Genomic DNA, 20,371 nt, shown 5'->3' on the forward strand with positions numbered 1-20,371 from the left:
GACCCTTTGGGCTGTGTCAAAATATCATTTGCACATAACCACTCCCTAACACCCCCATCCTATGCCCCCTTCCTTCCTTGCATCACAGTATCATCTATACACAGCCATTTTCCACCCACTCCTATCTCCTGCCCTCTCCCTTCCTTGCTCAGTGCCACTTTTACCCCATCCATCTTACCCTCGGTCATCCCCTTCTGTTCATTCCCTCCACATCTGCCTTCCACACCTCTTTTACTAATCTTTCTTCACTCATTCTCTCTGTGTCCAAACCATCCCAAAACTCTTTCATCAGCCCTATCTACCATCCTCCTTTCCACCCCTGCTCTCCTCCTCACCTCATTTCTCACCCTATCCAACCTTGTAACCCCTACCATATTTTCAGACATTTCATCTCAGACGGCGGGATACAGGGATGACCCGTCATTCGTGAGGAGCTAAGATGAGAGGAATGAAAAGGTGGTGGATGAGAGTGGAATGGGTGGCAGTGGGTACATGCCTTTTGACTTTGCAACCTCAGTTGTAAGGGGGAAAAAGCTCTTGGTAAATAGGTAGATTTAGTATTTAGTTTATTTAGGTCTAAGGCAGTTAACAATGGGATTTGGGAAGGTTTGTGATAAGAGCTTAAGAGTAAATGTGGCTAAAAGGAAAGTGATAAGATGTACAATGGGTGTGGGTGGCCAAAAGTTGGAGGTTAGGCTCAACCTCTTCAGTATGATGACACCTACATAGGTGTCATGGGGTGCGAGTGGGTACACAAGGATGCTGGCGTCAACATCTTGATTATACAGGAGTCCCTCAAATAACGCGGGGGTTAGGTTCCTGAAATTACCGCATATGACCAAATCCACATATGCTGACTTTCCATATTAAATACTGAGAACTGTATGTATGTGTACGTGTATTTACCTAGTTGTAATATACGGGAGGGGAGCTATGCTCGTGGTGACCTGTCTTTGTATCTCTCCGCATCAAGTTTTATCTTAAAATCTTGTATAGTGTTTGCACATACTGTTTTGTTGTCTAATTTGTTCCATGTATTAATCACTCTGTGTGGGAAACTGTTCCTTTTCAAGTTTTTTCTATACCTATCTTTTTTCAGTTTTTTTCTGTGTCCTCTCGTTTTACCGTTGTCCCACACTAACAGGTCGTTCCTGTCTAAAACTTCCATTCCTTTCATTATTCTGTAGATAGTCAGCAAATCTCCTCTTTCTCTTCTTTGTTCCAGTGTTAGTAGGTTCAGTTTGGATAGTCTTTGCTCATATGTTAGTTCGGCGAGAGTCGGTGCTAGTTTGGTTGTCGCTCTTTGTAATCTTTCTAGTTTCTTAATATTCTTTTTGGTGCTGGGTGTCCAAGTGATGCTGCGTACTCAAGTTTTGGTCTTATTAGTGTAGTTAGTATTTTCTTTATCATTTCTTCATCCAATATAAGTAAATGCCACTTTGATTGACCTCAATAAGTTGTAGGTTTCTCCAAATATTTTATTTATATGCTTATCAGGTTTCATGTCCTTTCCAATCATCGCTCCAAGATCTTTTCCAGAGTTTGCTTTTTTTATTTTTTCTTCTCCAATTCTGTATTCTTTTGATATTCTGTTTTTACTCTTTCCAAATTCCATTATACTGCATCTTTATATTAAATTTCACTTCCCACTTTTGAGTCCAATTCCATATTGTGTCCAGATCTTGTTGCAATGAGTTGCAGTCCTCTTCCGTTTTTACCTTTTTAAGTAATTTTGCATCATCTGCAAAAAAAATTCATATAGCACTCCACGCCTTCATTCATGTCATTAATGTATACGGCGAACATGATTGGTGCTAGTACCGATCCTTGCGGGACACCGCTTTTTACTTCTTCCCAGTTGGAGAATTTTTCTCTAATTACAACTCTCATTTTCCTCCCAATCAGGAAGTCTTCCATCCATTCCAATAATTTTCCTCTGATTCCACCCTTTGATTCTATCTTATTTATTAATTTCTTAAGAGGTACCTTATTGAATGCCTTATCGAATGTGTGTATTTACCTAGTTGTATTTTACGGGTGTGTGTGCGTGCATGTGTGTGCGCACGAGTATGTGGCGTATGTATGTGTTTGTGCGTATGTACATGTGTGTGTATGTGGCGTAGATGCATATGTGTATGTGGCATATATACATATATGTGTGTATGTGACATATACAAATGTGTGTGTGTGTATGTGGCATATGTATATGTGTGTGTATGTGGCGTATGTATGTGTGTGTGGCGTGTGCGTGCATGCGTGTATGTGTCTGTGTTCACATGTACAAGTAAGCATGTTCGTGCATGTTGTGTTCGTATTTGTGTGTACACGCATGCGCATTCACAACATACACTGGTTGTCTAACACGTGTCTACGTGTGCATGTCTACATGTGTGTAAGCGTGTATATGTCTGTTTTTGATCTCCCAAACCACCACCGCCAGTAACAACAAGAACCTCATAAGAGAAATTAAGACATGACAAGCGCAGTCATTATCAGACTTATTAGTTGTGTTCCAAACGAAAGAAACATTACACTTCAACAGGTTAGGGCAGTAAAATTTCACGATAGCACGGCGCAGGTGGTGGAAGCGACAAGCTAAAGCTTGTTGGCTACCCCCCTACCACCCCCTACTCCCCCTCTCCCTCCCTCCTGCATCAGTACCCAGAGGTTGACATGTAACCGCAGGCAGCCACCCACTGCTATCCCCTCACCCCACACCCTTGTTTGAGCAGTTCCCAGTTTACATAATGACCGCATTATATGAGGATCGACTGTATATGGTAAAATAGAAAGCAGTCACCACAAATGTTTGCGATGTTTCCGCGTGTGTGCGTATGCGTGCCCGACTCGGTGCGAATTTTAAAACGGTTCTCTACATTTGAGATGGTTTTGAAATAAAATCCGCATATGATTGAATCCGTGTTATTCGAATCTGCGTTACTTGAGGGACTCCTGTATATATATTTGTAGTTGTACACGAGTTATCCCCAGATTCTGTGAACTGGTTTGATCATGTGTTCTGTGTTTATTATTACTCAGAGTAAAAGAGAATGAGTTAACCTCTTCACTCCGGGGCACATCGCACGTCTGGCAGCATTAGCTGCCCGACGTGCGATGTTGTGTCACAACAATCGCATTATAAAAAATAAAGTCAGTGCTCAATCGTTTGTTCTCTTTCACCTGTGTATTTTGATAACCATAGAAAATATGATGAAGCCAGTTTAGAGAGAATGGAAGTTATGTAGGTACGACTACAATAAATATAATCAAGATGCCGACGTCGGCATCATCAAGTACCCACTTGCTCCTCATGCCGCCTACGTAGGTGTCACCGTATGGAAGTGGTTAAGGGCCATTTACATGGTCGAACAGTTTGACAAACCCGGTTTGTCAGGCAAGTGTTTCAAGTGATGTTTGACCATGTGAATAGGGTATTTGATTGTCAAACACATTCGACAAATGTGTTTGATGACCAAATACCCCATTCACACGGTCAAACATCACTTCAAACACTTGCCTGACAAACCGGGTTTGTCAAACTGTTTGACCGTGTAAATGGCCCTTAATACAGTAGTGACTTAATATTCTATAATGCGAGTAATGTGATGAATCATACACATGGCAGCCGATGCTGCATGCAAAAATTTTACTTGTACTTAAGTGGTTAAACAAGAAAGATTAGATTAAGAGAATAGATTTAAGTATTTATGAGTATATGTCATAGGGAATGAAGATGGAGGTAAATGTAGAGTGAGAGAAGCAAGTAAATATCTTGGGAATGAAAAGTGGTGTGATTGTGCCTTTGGCACTATATGGGGCAGAGATTTGGAATGTAAAGGAAGTGGGGGGAAATAGGACAGACAGAACAAGAAATTCAGAAGATAATACATAAGATACAGAAAGGGAAGATTGGTGAAAGGTGTAGAAGGCAGAGGTGGATGGCATGAACCTGAGGGGACAACCAAGGATGAGATGGATGGATGGGGTAGCAGGGGTGCTGAGAAAGAGGGGGATGTCTGTTAACCCCTTCGATATGATGACGCCTATGTAGGCGTCATGAGGAGCACGTGGGTACGCGAGGATGCCGATGTTGGCGTCTTGATTATACAGGGGTCCCTCAAATAACGTGGATTCGAATAACACGGATTCAATCATACGCGGATTTTATTTCAAAACCATCTCAAATGTAGAGAACCGTTTTAAAATTCGCGCCGAGTCGGGCATGCATATCCACACACACGGCAACATCGCAAACAATTTTACCGCCCTAACCCGTTGAAGTGTAATGTTTCTTTCGTTTGCAACACAACTAATAAATCTAATAATGACTGCGCTTGTCATGTCTTAATTTCTCTTATGAGGTTCTTGTTACTAGCGGTGGTGGTTTGGGAGATCAAAAACAGACATATACACGCTTACACCCGTGTAGACACACACACGTAGACACGTGTTAGACAACCAGTGTATGTTGTGAATGCGCGTGCGTGTACACACAAATACGAACACAGACGCATACACGCACGCACGCACACACACACATGCCACACACACATACATACGCCACATACACACACATATACATACGCCACACACACACACAATGTGTATACACCACACACACACACATGTATATACGCACAAACACATACATACACCACATACACGAGCGCACACACACACTCCACCGAACGGATGGCGTAGAGGATGCTCTGAAGAAAAAGTGAAATTTTCGTGGATCCCAGGGTGGGGGGGAAATTGCTCGTGGTGTAGTGGGAAAGTGAGGAAAAAGGAGAAGGGGAGGGAAATGGAAGGAAATGAGGAAGGAGAGGACTTGGCCCAGGCAGGCAGACGCCATGTAAACAAAAGAGGTCCCGACCAATTTAGTGACGACGAAATGTCTAACAAAAATGTAAAGATTAGAAATATAGATAAGAACAATTCAGTGGAAGGTGAGGATAATAATTTCCAAGGATTTAAAGAGGGGGAGGCGGATACCAACCTCCCCCAACTAGCAAAACTGACTGAACATTGGGAGATTAGGTTCGGTAAAATGTCAAAACTTGCAGAAAAGGTTGAAAGATTGGAAGAACTAGAGAAGGCGAACAAAAACTTAACTGATGAAATAGAAGAACTAAAAAGACAGTTAAGAGAAGTAAAAGAGGAGAATAAAGAATTAAAAAGGAACAATAAAGACAATAAAGAAACAATAACAAAAGAGGCACAGGGGTGGAGGAAGATACAGGAAAATAGTAAAGTTGCATTTACTGGTATAATTAAACAGCAAATGAAAGAACAAACTGAAGACTCAGTTATCAAAGTGATGAGACAGAAGGAGAATATTGTAAGAGACTTAGCAGACAAAAAGAAATGTATAATTATATTAGGAATGGAAGAGAAACATAACCCAGATAGAACCACAAGAATCAAAGAGGAAAATGAAAAAGTAAGCAGTTTACTACAATTAGTTCAGGAAGATGAACCAGATATAATGAAACAAATCGAAGAGAAGATCAGACTCGGAAAGTATAGTACAGATAAGACCAGACCAATTAAGATTAAATTCAGGTCACAAACGACGACAGAGAATATCTTATCCAAAACAGGGAAACTAGCAACAAGTGAACAATATAAAAAGGTATGGATAAAAAGGGAAATGAATAAAGAGGAAAGAGAGGAAGAAAAAAAGAAAAGACTTGAAGCTAAGAAAAAAAACGAGAACAGAACAGTCAGAAAAAGAGAGATTCTATTGGAGAGTAGTGAATATAAAACCAAGGAAATTCGACATACAAGAGAAAAACAAAAGGGAAACAGAGAACACAATGGAAGTGGCAGAAAACTAAGAGTGTCTTACACAAATATAGATGGATTAATAACAGGATTGAATGAGCTGAATGATTATTTGAAGGAAAAAGAACCGGACATAATGGGAATTGTAGAAACAAAATTAAAAGGTCCACTACCACCCAACAGTGTAGGACATGATGCATATAATTATTGGATTAGAAACAGAGAGACAAAGCAAGGGGGTGGAGTTTTGTTCCTGACTAAGAAGGATATAAACGTGAGGTGTGTCACATGGAAAGAATACAGTTGAGATGATTATGATCGAAGTGGAAGACAGAGATAGGAAGAGCAGAAAGTTTGTGATAAATTATGTGCCTCCAAAAACAGCCTCGTGGGAAGAGAGTGAACATAAAAGTATGTTAGAGAACACAAAGATAACATTAAATAAGATAATGGAAGATGGAGGAAGAATAGTTATGATGGGCGACTTTAATTGCAAAGAAATCTGCTGGGAAGAGATGACAGTAAAGGGTGGAGACGGCTCATGGGGAAACGCTCTACTTGAGATGATTACTGACACTACAATGACACAGTGGATACAGGAGAACACTAGGTATAGAAATGAGGAAGAACCATCGAGACTAGACCTAATAATTACATGTGAACCTAGAATAGTGGACAAGATTGAATATAAAACACCAATAAGTAAAAGTGACCACATATTGATTGAATTGGAACTAAATGAAGAAAAATACATGAAAAGAAATGAACAATATAGAAAAGGAAGAATGATGTACAAAAAAAACAAACTTTGATAAAATAAGATAATTCTTTCAAAAAGAAAACTGGGAAGAAATATACCAAGAAGAAACAACAGTGGAAGAGAAATGGAATATTTTGACAAAAACAAGAAAAAGAATATGTAAAATGCTGGTACAATAAAAGTTGTAGGGAGTTAAAAGAGACAAAGCTTGGACCAGATGGAAAAAAGACAGAAGGCTTGAAAAATGGAAAATATATACTTGTTATAGAAATGAATATGTACAAACGTGCAGAGAGGAAAAGTGGAAATATGAAAAAGATGTCATAGAAAAGTGTAAAGATCAACCAAAACTATTTTACAGATTTGTAAACAACAAATTGAAAAACAAACAAGACTTGGAGTAATTAAGACAAGGAGGAATTGAATACACAGAGGAAATTGAAATGGTGGAAATTATGAACAAACATTTTAAATCAGTGTTTACAAGGGAGAACATACAACCTGAAGAGATCGAATGGAAAGAGAAAGTCCCTCCCATGAAAGAAATAGAAGTAACAAAGAACGAAATATTGAAACACTTGAGTAATCTTGATGTCAGAAAATCTCATGGACCAGATGAAATAGCAAACTGGATTTTGAAAGAATGCAAGAATGAACTGGCAGACAAAATACATAGCATAATAAACAGTTCCTTGAAAGAAGGAAAAGTTCCAGAAGATTGGAAAAAAAGCAAATATAGTACCCATATATAAAGGAGGAAATAAAGAAGACCCTACCAACTATAGACCAGTCTCTCTAACAAGTACAATAGCAAAAATTTGTGAAAGAATTGTCAAAAGTAGATGGGTAAGATATTTAAAAAAAAAACGTGTTAAATCCAAGGCAATTTGGATTCAGACAAGGACAATCATGCGTCACCAATTTAATATGTTTCTATTCAAGACTAATAGATATAATACAAGAAAGAGATGGATGGGCTGATTGTGCATTTCTAGACCTAAAAAAAGGTTTTGACAAAGTACCACATAAGAAGTTGCTTAAGAAATTAGAAACTGAAGGAGGAATACAGGGCAAACTGCTTAATTGGATGGAAGACTTTTTGCAAGAAAGGAAAATGAGAGTAGTGATAAACACTCAAAATGGGATGAAGTAATAAGCGGTGTTCCGCAAGGAACAGTTCTGGCCCCAATAATGTTTGCTATATATATTAATGATATGGATGAAGGAATTGAAAGCTATATGAGCCTCTTTGCAGATGATGCAAAACTACTGAAAAGAGTGAACACGGAAGAAGATTGTGAATCACTACAGAGTGATCTAAATAAAGTACAGGAATGGAGTAGGAAGTGGGAGATGGAGTTCAATACAAAAAAGTGTAGTATAATGGAATTTGGAAAAAGCAAAAACAGAATAACAGGATCATATAAAGTAGGGAGAAGAAGGAATAAAAAAAGTAGAAAATGAGAAGGACCTGGGAGTCATTGTTATGAATAATATGTCACCTGAGAAACATATAAGATTTTTGGAGAAACTTATAATTTAATAAGAACAATCAAAGTTGTATTTACATACCTGGATGAAGAAATGGTGAAGAAAATTCTAATCACCCTGATAAGACCAAGATTGGAATATGCAGCAACGATATGGTCACCAAGTACAAAAAAATGTATAAAAAAAAACTTGAAAGAATACAAAGAGCAATTACAAAATTGGCACCAACACTCTCAAAACTATCATATGAAGAGAGACTAGCAAAACTTGAACTACAGACACTAGAGCAAAGAAGAGAGGAGATTTGATAGCTATTTACAGAATCATGAAAGGCATAGAAATTACTGATAGAGAGAATCTGATAAAATGGGATGATAGAAATACAAGAGGACACGGAAAGAAAATAAAAAAAGACAGCTATAGAAGGGATCTGAAAAAGAACAGCTTTCCTCACAGAGTAATAGACAGTTGGAACAAGTTAGATAAGAAAGTGGTGTGTGCAAAAACAATACATGAATTTAAAAATAGTTTAGATAAAATGAGATATGAAGACGGGACACCACGAGCATAGCTCCCCTTCCCGTAAAATACAACTAGGTAAATACAACTAGGTAAATACACACACTTTCACCGAATGGTCGGCGAGAACTGGTGTTCCAAAGAAAAAGGAAAAACTACGTGGATCTCAACATCCAGGAAGTGCCTTTTTGTATTTATAGGGAAGGGGAGTGCTCGTGGAATAGTGGGGAAGTGATAGGGAAGGAGAAGGGAAGGGATATTGAGGGAAATGAGGAAGGGGAGGACTTGGTCCAAGAGTCCAGGCGGCTTGTAAACAAACGCCGAACAGATGACTTGGATTTCGATGATGGGACTAACAAAATTGTAAAGATCAGAAACATAGATAAGAGCAGTTCAATGGAAGGTGAGGATTATAATTTCCAAGGATTTAATGAGGGGGCGGCGGATACCAACCTCCCCCGACTGGCAAAACTGGAGGAAAAACTTGAACAAATGGCTGAGCATTGGGAGATTAGGTTTGGCAAAATGTCAAAAATTGCCAAGAGGTTTGAAAAATTGGAAGAACTAGAGAAGGCGAACAAAAACTTAACTGATGAAATAGAAGACCTAAAAAGACAGTTAAGGGGGTTGCCTCTCATTTCGGTGAAAAATATTTGATTTTGTCAAACTTCGTGTGTGGACTGGTGTGGTGTCCCTGAACATTGCGGGACTGGTTTCCAGACATATAACGCCACCCTTCTCAGGTAATGGCAGGTTTAACGGGCCAGAGATTTAAAGGTCCGCCCAACAGCCACGCCCCTTTCTTTGCTATGGTTTGTTTTCTTTGTATTTTGTCTTTTTTTTTTTTTTTTTTTTTAGAATTTTATACTCTGATATTGTTGTACGATAGGTTAGGCAGCAGTCACCACACTCAGTGCGATCAAAAAAGGGTTCAGCGTATGCGTGCGTCATTTCTCCACGTGCTATCCTGTTTTATACATTTCTTGTTTATAAATTCACTACTCCATAACTAAATATGTCAGATGTGATAGTTGCCAAAGTATTTTGCTCCATTCTGAACCTGAGAAGTGCAAGAATACTCACCTTAGCAAAGGGATTGTAATGCATGTGTACCATTAAGGATATGGAAGGTTAGGATTGTCACGATTCTCAGCTGGCATGGGTAGAAAAGAAATATAATGAACATCTGCTTATTTCCCAGAAATGGTCAAAGGATTATGTAAGTAGATATGTGCATTTGATACTCTTTGGAGGTACTTTTATGGAGTAGTGAATATATAAACATAAAAATGCTATTTTCTCAAAACTAGTTTTTTGGACAAAAGTATCTATAACCGTGTGTAAATAAGCAATTTTGATCATTCTTGTTGGAAAATGATCGTGATACTTATATCTAACAAAACTAGTAAACTCATTCTTAACCTACTTGATATATATTTTTGACAATTTTTTAAAATTGATTATTTTTTTATTTATTTTTTTTATATAATTTGCTGTAAGGCTGACTTTCTTTTTCACTTATAATTACGAGTATACTAGTTTAGGTACATCTGGATGTCTACTAGCTGTACGCCAAAGGAAATCATTATTCTCATACTTTTGGAAAAATAAACGTCATTTCAAAAATAACTAAAAATTGCAAGTAAATCGTCTGTTGTGTAAATTTTTTTTTAATGGATTTCAATGAAATTTCTGTCACAGATGCATCCCATTTCCCTGCACATTGTGTTAAATTTCCATTGTCTTACATAATAAAATAAAGTTGGGAGGACCAGAAATGCATAATCCGATCGAGCGAATCACCGAAAGGAGAGTTAACCCCCTTAAGAGAAGTTAAAGTGGAGAATGAAGAATTAAAAAAGAACAATAGAGACAATAAAGAAACAATAGCAAAAGAGGCAGAGGGGTGGAGGAAGATACAAGAAAATAGTAAAGTTGCATTTTCTGATATAATTAAACAGCAAATGAAAGAACAAACTGAAGACTCAATTATCAAAGTGATAAGACAGAAGGAGAATATTGTAGGAGACTTTGCAGACAAAAAGAAATGTATAATTATATTAGGAATGGAAGAGAAACATAACCCAGATATATAGAACCACAAGAATCAAAGAGGAAAATGAAAAAGTAAGAAATTTACTAGAATTAGTTCAGGAAGATGAACCAGAAATAATGAAACAAATCGAAGAGAAATTCAGGCTTGGGAAATATAGTACAGACAAGACCAGACCAATTAAGATTAAATTCAGGTCACAAACGACGGCAGAGAATATCTTGTCCAAAACAGGGAAACTAGCAACAAGTGAACAATATAAGAAGGTATGGATAAAATGGGAAATGAATAAAGAGGAAAGAGAGGAGGAAATAAGGAAAAGACATGAAGCTAAGAAAAAATACGAGACCAGAACGGAGACAGAAAAACAAGAATTCTACTGGAGAGTAGTGAATATGAAATTGAAGAAATGGAAAATAACAGAGAGAAACAGAGAATACAATGGAAATAACAGAAAGTTAAAAGTATCCTACACAAATATAGATGGATTAATAACAGGACTGAATGAACTGAACAAATATCTGAAAGAAAAAGATCCGGACATAATGGGAATTGTTGAGACAAAATTAAAAGGTCCACTACCACCCAACAGCATAGGACACAATGCATATAATTATCGGATTAGAAACAGAGAGATAAAACAAGGGTGTGGAGTTATGTTCCTGACTAAGAAGGATATAAGCGTGAAGAGTGTCACATATGGGAACAATAGAGTAGGGATGATTATGATAGAAGTAGAAGATAGAGATAAGAAGAGCAGAAAGTTTGTAATAAACTACGTGCCCCCAAAAACAGCCTCGTGGGAAGAGAATGAACATAAAAGCATGTTAGAAGACACAAGAATAACACTAAACAAGATAATGGAAGATGGAGGAAGAATAGTTATGATGGGCAACTATAATTGCAAAGAAATATGCTGGGAAGAGATGACTGTAAAGGGTGGAGAAGACTCATGGGGAAGTGTTCTACTTGAGATGAATACTGACCACACAATGACACAATGGATCCAAGAGAACACTAGGTATAGAAATGAAGAACCATCGAGACTAGACCTAATAATCACATCAGAACCTGAAATAGTGGAAAAGATAGAATACCAGGCACCAATAAGCAAAAGTGACCACATATTGATAGAACTAGAACTAAATGAGAAAAAATACATGAAAAGAAATGAACAATATAGAAAAGGAAGATTGATGTATGAAAAAGCAAATTTTGATAAAATAAGAGAATTCTTCCAAAATGAAAACTGGGAAAGAATTCACAAAGAAGATACAACAGTAGAAGAGAAATGGAATATTTTGACAAAAATCTATAAAAAAGTAGAAAAGTATGTCCCAAGACAAAAACAAGAAAAAGAATATGTAAAATGCTGGTACAACAAAAGTTGTAGGGAGTTAAAAGACAAAAGAGACAAAGCTTGGGCCAAATGGAAGAAAAACAAAAGACCAGAAAAATGGAAAATATATACTTGTTATAGAAATATGTACAAGCGTGCAGAGAGGAAAAGAGAAAATATGAAAAAGATGTCATAGAAAAATGTAAAGATCAACCAAAACTATTCTACAGATTTGTAAACAAACTGAAAAACACACAAGATTTGGAGAAATTAAGACAAGGAGGAATTGAATACACAGAGGAAATTGAAATGGCGGAAATTATGAACAAACATTTTAAATCTGTGTATACAAGGGAGAACATACAACCTGAAGAGATTGAATGGAAAGAGAAAGTCCCCCCTATGAAAGAAATAGAAGTAACAAAGAATGAAAAATTGAAACACTTGAGTAATCGTGATGTCAGAAAATCGCATGGACCAGATGAAACTGGATTTTGAAAGAATGCAGGAATGAACTGGCAGACATAATACATAGCATAATAAACAGTTCCTTGAAAGAAGGTAAAGTTCCAGAAGATTGGAAAAAAGCAAATATAGTACCTAAATATAAAGGGGGAAATAAAGAAGACCCTAACAACTATAGGCCAGTCTCTCTAACAAGTACAATAGCAAAAATTTGTGAAAGAATTGTCAAAAATAGATGGGTAAGATATTTAGAAAAAAACGTGCTAAATCCAAGACAATTTGGATTCAGACAAGGACAATCATGCGTCACCAATTTAATATGTTTCTATTCAAGGCTAATAGATATAATACAAGAGATGGATGGGCTGATTGTGCATTTCTAGACCTAAAAAAAAGCTTTTGACAAAGTACCACATAAGAAGTTGCTTAAGAAATTAGAAACTGAAGGAGGAATACAGGGTAAACTGCTAAATTGGATGGAAGACTTTTTGCAAGAAAGAAAAATGAGAGTAGTGATAAGAGACCAACACTCAAAATGGGATGAAGTAATAAGCAGTGTTCCACAAGGAACAGTTCTGGCCCCAATAATGTTTGCTATATATATTAATGATATGGATGAAGGAATTGAAAGCTATATGAGCTTCTTTGCAGATGATGCAAAACTATTGAAAAAAGTGAACACGGAAGAAGATTGTGAATCACTACAGAGAGATCTAAATAAAGTACAGGAATGGAGTAGGAAGTGGGGGATGGAGTTCAATACAAAGAAGTGTAGTATAATGGAATTTGGAAAAAGTAAAAACAGAATAACAGGATCATATAAATTGGGAGAAGAAGGAATAAAAAAAGTAGAAAATGATAAGGAGCTGGGAGTCATTGTTATGAATAATATGTCACCTGAGAAACATAAATAAGATTTTTGGAGAAACCTATAATTTAGTAAGAACAATCAAAGTTGCATTTACATACCTGGATGAAGAAATGGTGAAGAAAATTCTAATCACCCTGATAGACCAAAATTGGAATATGCAGCAACGATATGGTCACCAAGTACAAAATAATGTATAAAAAACTTGAAAGAATACAAAGAGCAATTACTAAATTGGCACCTACACTCTCAAAACTATCATATGAAGAGAGACTAGCAAAACTTGAACTACAGACACTAGAGCAAAGAAGAGAGAGAGGAGATTTGATAGCTATTTACAGAATCATGAAAGGCATAGAAATTACTGATAGAGAGAATCTGATAAAATGGGATGACAGAAATACAAGAGGACATGGAAAGAAAATAAAAAAAGACAACTATAGAAGAGACCTGAAAAAGAACAGCTTTCCTCACAGAGTAATAGACAGTTGGAACAAGTTAGATTTGAGAAAGTGGTGTGTGCAAAAACAATACATGAATTTAAAAATAGTTTAGATAAAATGAGATATGAAAACAGGACACCACGAGCATAGCTCCCCTTCCCGTAAAATACAACTAGGTAAATACATAGATACGGTTCTCGGTATTTAACATGGAAAGTCAGCATACGCGGGTTTGGTCATACACAGTAATTTCAGGAACCTAACCCCCGCGTTATTTGAGGGACCCCTGTATATATTGTAGTTGTACCTGCGTGACCCCCATACTCTGTAAACTGGCTTCATCATATTTTCTATGGTTATCAAAATTCACGGGTGAAAGAGAACGAGCAATACAGCGGTAACTTTATTTTTTATAATGCAAGTATTATGACGCAACATCGCACGTCTGGCAGCTATTGCTGCCTGCAAGATTTTGGCTTGTATTGAAGGGGTTAAGGAAGGGAGAAGGCAAAAGATAGAAGTGAGTGGAGAATGGCTATATATGGATGATACTGTTATTGATGGAAGGGAGTGGGTGGGAGATGGTGATTTAGGAAGTGATCATGTGTGAATGATATTTTGATGCAGCCTGAAGGGATGTTTCCCCATCTTCAATTTTACTGCATGAGAAGACAAGAGGGGGGGGGGGGTCACCGATTGAGTGAAATGGCCTTGCTGTGGATGTGATGTATCTTGTTTCATTGCTTCTGACCCAGTGCGATAGGCAAAATGCAGGGATGATCTGTCATCCAGGAGGAGACAAGATGAGAAGGAGAGAGGGAGAGGTGGGATGGGGATAAAATGGGTGGGATGGAATTATGACTTTTGACTTCTGCTACCTCCCTTGTAAGGGGGAAAAAGCCCTTGGAATATGTATGTATGTATAATTGACAATTGTAAGGATGAATCAAAGTTGTTCTTTAGCTTTGTTAACATTAAATTGACACACAAGGAAGGAATTACCATGTTGAAAATAGATGGGCTAGTCTATGAAGATTCAAAAACACAAGCTCAATCAATCAATCCATTACCCCAGGTCTCTTTTGACACATGGCTCCCTAATAAGTGGCAACAACCATCAGGTTGGCTATAAGTTACTCAAGGAAGAAATAATGTGTTGATGTGTAGGAATAATATGGGGTAATGGAAGATGAGGTGCTCCGTGTCTTCAATGCAATGGTTGCATTTAGGGCAGTTTGATTGTGTGGTGCAAGCATGCTACTGTGGTTCTTGCTTCTCTTGAGTGGATTTTCTCTACATCTGATTCCAGGGGTTTTGGTCCAGTAATGAGTTTGGTAATCTTTCTTAAGGAGCTTGTTTTGCAAGCTTTGTGTGAATATGATTTTATGTGATACAGATGGTAGACTTGTATATATTTGAATAGTATGCAACTGTGTGTTTTGTCATGTTCAACTGGTTAGACTTGTGTGATGCAGTCAGATGGGTAAATCAGACTAAATGTTCTTGCATAGAAATATGTTATTATTTTTCTGAATGCAGGAGGGGTGATTTTGGTGCATCCTGTTATTGTTCTTAATGTTTTATTTTGTATAGTTTGTAAAGTGTCACTGTTTTGCTGCTTGTTGGGAACCATGTTGTAGAAGCATAATCAAATGTGGTTCTTAAGAACACAAGCTGAAATAATGGATAAATGGTTTCAGCCCTAATTTACCAAACAATTTTGAAAAGGGGTAGGAATAACCAGAAACAGTAGTGAAATGTCATGAAAGTGCAACAACTTCAAAGAAAATGCTGGACATGCAAGACATGAGAAAAATCTTGTGCCCTCATGGACTTTAAATTGGATGCAATAACAGAAACTGAAGTAATGTGTTCTTTTGCCAAGGAAAGGGGCTTTAAAGATGGAGAAGGAATAAATGGAAACATATACATTTACATATACCTTTCCCCCTTTACAAGGGAGGTAGCCAAAAAACAAAGGCATAAAAACCACTCCCACCCATTTCATCTCCACATACTTCACTCCCATCCACCCCCTCCCTCTTATCTTGGTTCCTCCTGGATGATGGGTCATCCCTGCATCTCGCCCACTGCTCAAAGTCAGAAGCAGTGTCACAAAATACAACACATCCACAGCAAGGCCGCTTCATGACCCATCATCCAGGAGGAGCCAAGAAAAGAGGGAGGGAGGGAGGGGTGATGAATGGAAGTGGAATATGTGGGGATGAAATGAGTGGGAGATTTATACCTTTGACTTTGGCTACCTCCCTCATAAGGGAGCCTTTGGTATATGTTTGTCCTTCAATTTTATTTTATCTTAGTTTCTTTGGTATACAGCTGGTTTGGAAGTGTATTTAACAAACTGATTAGGTATTAATGTATATATTTTATTTCATTCATTTAATGTATACACTTTGGTATAGGTTTTGGAAGTGCATTTTATACAGGCCTGAGTTTAATTCACTCAACACTCTTAACTTCTTTTATCCCTCGGTTTTGCCCTCCTTAAATCTCTCCTTTACTATCTCTGTGATTTCCTCTTCAGTGTGATATTGTCTCTTTAACTGTCAATGTGCTGGTTATTGCTGACAAGATATGAAGATTCTCTCCCTCATGGTGGCATAATCGGAAGCGTGCTGGTCCCGTACTCACTCAGTTGTGTATTTGAATCCTCTCAGATTCCCAGCAGTGACCTTTACCTGCCCCATCAGTCCAAACACATAAGGCAAAGGTGATGGTTTCTACCACAGCTGTGTGCCTCCTAGTCTAGGCTCCCCACCACCAATTTCTCTTTCTCAGAACCAAAGATCAATGATGGGTACCTGCACATTGCGGTCCTGCAAGATGGACAGCAAAGCTCCCCATTTTCAAAACATGTTAACCCCCATTACTCTATCAGGAGGTCCTTGAAGATCTGATACTCAAGTCTCTAGACTGGCCTCTCTCTCTCTCTCAACATCAACTGTATTTCTTGCACTTTTTCTTTCATGGAGAACTGACAACCAGTAACTGCTCTCCTCTTCCAACCACTTTGAGCTGATGTAAAAACAGTCCCACATTGATATAACTCTGACAACTGTCCAAAGTTTCTTCCCAGTGAGATCTATGGGAGATTCCAGGTACTGTTGTTAGTCACTGTGGGGCTGTGGATTTCCTGCTTAGTGAAACTTGAGGATATGTCTCTCAAGGACAGTGTCTTGCTGCATTGCCCAGGACAGTGGGCGAGATGCAGGGATGATCCGTCATCCAGGAGCCATAAAAAGAGGGAGGGAAAGGTAATGAATGGGAGTGGAATATGTGGGAATGAAATGGGTGGGAGTGGATTGATGCCTTTGACTTTGGCTACTTCCCTGGTAAGGGGGAAAAAAGCCCTTGGTATATATTTGTATGAAACTTGTAAGGGGGGAAAAGCCTTGGTATATGTATATGAAACTTGAAGGAACAATTGAAATTTAATTCTCATGACTAATAAAGTAATTCTGCTTTTTCCTTTCCAGTGCTCTCCAAATTTTCTTCAATGAAATATTCAAAATGCACGGAAGACCTCCTCATGCGCCTTGACTACAATGAATTCTACTCGGGTTCCAGAGTGACTCGGATTCCTTCTGTGCTTAAGAATGCATATGGGTCACAATTATTGGGAGACAGTCAATGATTCTGTGATTCAGTTTAACGTTGTGAATTCCTCCCTGTCAGGAGGCTAGGTACCCCTTACAGAGGACTTTGTGGTGTGGAATATAATGAACCATGCCCTTGGTCCAATTCGTTGGTGGCAGAGTTCAAACTCGCATCATCTCAACCTTTGCTGCAAATGGTGATGCTTGAACCCACTCAGTCAGCAAGCATCCAGATGATTCTGTAACTGGTGATATTGTAAACAATGTGCCATCACTGTATAGTAGTTGCAATATATCTTTTTCAGTAATTGACTTTTGGTTTTTCATCAGTTTGGTAACACTGAAGTATAGAACTTGATATATACATTTACATGTATTACCCCTGTAATATTAGTACATTAGATTCCATAAATATAGCAGTGCTGCTATTTCGCATCATAGTCCCCTGTAAAAACCTCATCAAAAGACCTTTAAGTAAACACGCATATGTCGATATAGCACAAAGTGATGGCATATATGGTCAGACCAAAGTTTATACTAAGTGAATTGTTTATCTCAGAATGAAGTTGCTTGAATCCATGGAAATTAATGTAACCAAATTATATATATATTCAAATATTATTCTTTGATAAAGCATTTAGAATATTATTGTATTATCATTTTCCTGGAACATAAGACAGGAAGAGGAGGAATTTGAATGTGTTTGAGATGAGGTGCCTGAGAAGTATGATAGGGGTTACTGGATAGAGTGAGAAACGAGGTGAGGAGCAGAATAGGGGTGGAGAGGGAGATGGGAAATAGGGTTGGCGAAAGGGTATTGGGATGGTTTGAAGACACAGAAAGAATGAGTGAAGAAAGATTAGTAAAAGAAGTGTGGAAGGCAAAGGTAGGTGTGAACACGAAGGGGGGACCAAGGAGATGGATGGATGGGATAAAAGGGGCATTAGGAAAGAGGGAAATGTCTGTTTTTGCTACCTCCCTTGTAAGGTGGAAAAGCCTTTGGTATATGTATTTTCTTTTTAATTTTGTTAAAAAGGAGAAGATAAAGGAATTTCTCCACATCTTTACTTACACATGGGAGCACTAGGAGGGAAGGTTGCCTTGCAAATAAAGCTGCTGGCCCTGCTGTGTATGTGCTGTGTCTTGCTGCATTGCTTCTGACCTGGGTTGTTGTTGTCGTTCCTTAGACTGTCTGTCCGAGCAGTCCCGTCTCCCCAAGGAAGGCCACAGCCGAAACTGGGTTTTCCCACAAATCCTTTATAGAGTGTATGTTGTGTTGTTTGCGTGCATGATTGTGTATAATGCAGTCTTCCATTATGTGTTGTATGGTATGGGGTGAAGTGTTACATCCTGGGCAGCTGTTCACAACATGGTCGTCCAGCCTCTTCTGGTAGCTTAGAAGTGCTGGGTGGTGACCGCATCGCAGTCTGGCCAAGTGGACTCTGTCCTTTCGTGGGAGAGAGGATTCAGAAGGGTGGATATCAGGGGGTCTGGCATGCAGCAGTGTGTTGTCTTTCAGTGTGTTAATGGAGCGGTGAGTGATATGATTATGAATATGTTTCCGGAGGCTGGTATTTGGTGGTTGTGGAGGAAGAGAAGAGAGTATCTGTGCGTAATAAAGGTCTTTGGGTGTAGTTTTAATGTTTCTTGGTGTGTGTGGGTGTTCTGCTATGTAATGTAGCGGGTGTGATGTGTTTGTGGTGGCTGCAGCAAGTGTTTGTGTGCCTCTCATGTCGAGGTGGTCCTTGACTTTGAGGACTTTGTTTCATGGTGTAAATGGTCTGTAGGTGTTGTATTTGTGCAGCCTGTAATTGTTTTTAGGGCTTTGTTTTGTATGATTTGAAGGGTGTTGTGGTGTGTCTCACTGAGATTAATGTTTTGTTTTGTCCAAATGTTGTTCCAGTGATTGACTTAAGTGCGTTAAGTCTAGGTGTGCATTTGTTTTTTATGTTTGTGAGGTGTTGTTTGAAAGACATGGATGTATCGTATGTTACACCAAGAATTTTCGGTGTGTTTGTGTGTGGTATTAGAGTGTTGTTGATGTAGAGATGAGGTATGTATTTGTGTTCTTTTGTCCAGTTGGTGAGAAGTGTTGCTGTAGATTTGGTTGGAGCTCTTTTGAGTCTGTTTGTGATGAACCATGTGTTGAGTGTGTCAAGGTAAGGCTGGATTATTTCTGCAGCTTTGTCTGTGTTACGATGTGTGCATGTGATTGTTATGTCGTCTGCGTAGGAAGAGATTTGTATTTCTGAGGTGTCTGGTGTGGGTAAGTCATGCATGTATAGATTAAATAATGTGGGGGATAGAACTGAGCCCTGTGGTACTCCGTTCTTAATGTTTCTGATGTGCGATGATTGGCCATTATATGACACATGAGCATTCCTGCCTGCCAGATAATTGGCCAGCCATCTTTTGGTGTTATTGTGCATGTCTGTGTTATATATTTCATTTGTTAGGCTGTGGCGGGGGATAGCATCAAAAGCTTTACTAATGTCCAATGTTATAAGAAGTGTTCTGTGGTGGGGCCTATCTGAATTGATGCCATCTAAAATTCTTTGTGTAAGGTTTGTCAGAAGAGTGTTTGTGGAGTGTAGTGGCCTAAAACCGTGTTGTGAGTCAGCAAGGGGAATATATGGTGTGACAAGTTTAAGTATTAGGCGTTCAATGACTTTAGAGGGGGTGCAGAGAAGTGTGATTGGGCGGTGCGATGTTGGGATTGTTGGGTCTTTGTTCGGTTTTGGAATGGTGATTATTTTACCATGCTTCCAGATGTCGGGTATAGTGTTGTGTGAATAGCTGTAGTTTGCAATGTTTGTGAGAGCGTGTATACCTTGTGGTCCAATGTGTTTTAGGTGGATGTTGCTTATGTTATCAGGGCCACAGGCAGATGAGTGCTTGAGATTATGCATTATGAGTTTTGTCTGACTGTCTATGAAGGGTGTATAGTCTGAGTCTGAGGGGAAGTCTTTCTTACGTCGAATGGTGCGTCAGTCATCAGGGTGAGATGTAAGATGGCTCGTCTGTGCAAA

The 20,371-nt window shown here is 38.5% G+C and overlaps 1 protein-coding gene across 8 annotated transcripts in view; it reads left to right on the forward strand.

Moving 5' to 3' along the window:
• LOC143020020 (gamma-tubulin complex component 6-like) overlaps window positions 1-17,987 on the forward strand; it is a 167,920-nt gene extending 149,933 nt beyond the window's left edge. For all 8 annotated transcript variants that reach the window (XM_076176129.1, XM_076176132.1, XM_076176135.1 and 5 more), the window contains one exon: window positions 17,223-17,987. In XM_076176129.1, the coding sequence (XP_076032244.1) occupies window positions 17,223-17,380 (158 nt within the window). In that variant the 3' untranslated portion in view covers window positions 17,381-17,987. The remainder of the gene's footprint in view (window positions 1-17,222) is intronic.
• The last annotated feature ends 2,384 nt before the right edge of the window (window positions 17,988-20,371 follow it).

The sequence above is a fragment of the Oratosquilla oratoria genome, chromosome 38 (genome assembly GCF_046742065.1).
Source record: "Oratosquilla oratoria isolate Oo_2021 chromosome 38, ASM4674206v1, whole genome shotgun sequence".
NCBI lineage: Eukaryota > Metazoa > Arthropoda > Malacostraca > Stomatopoda > Squillidae > Oratosquilla > Oratosquilla oratoria.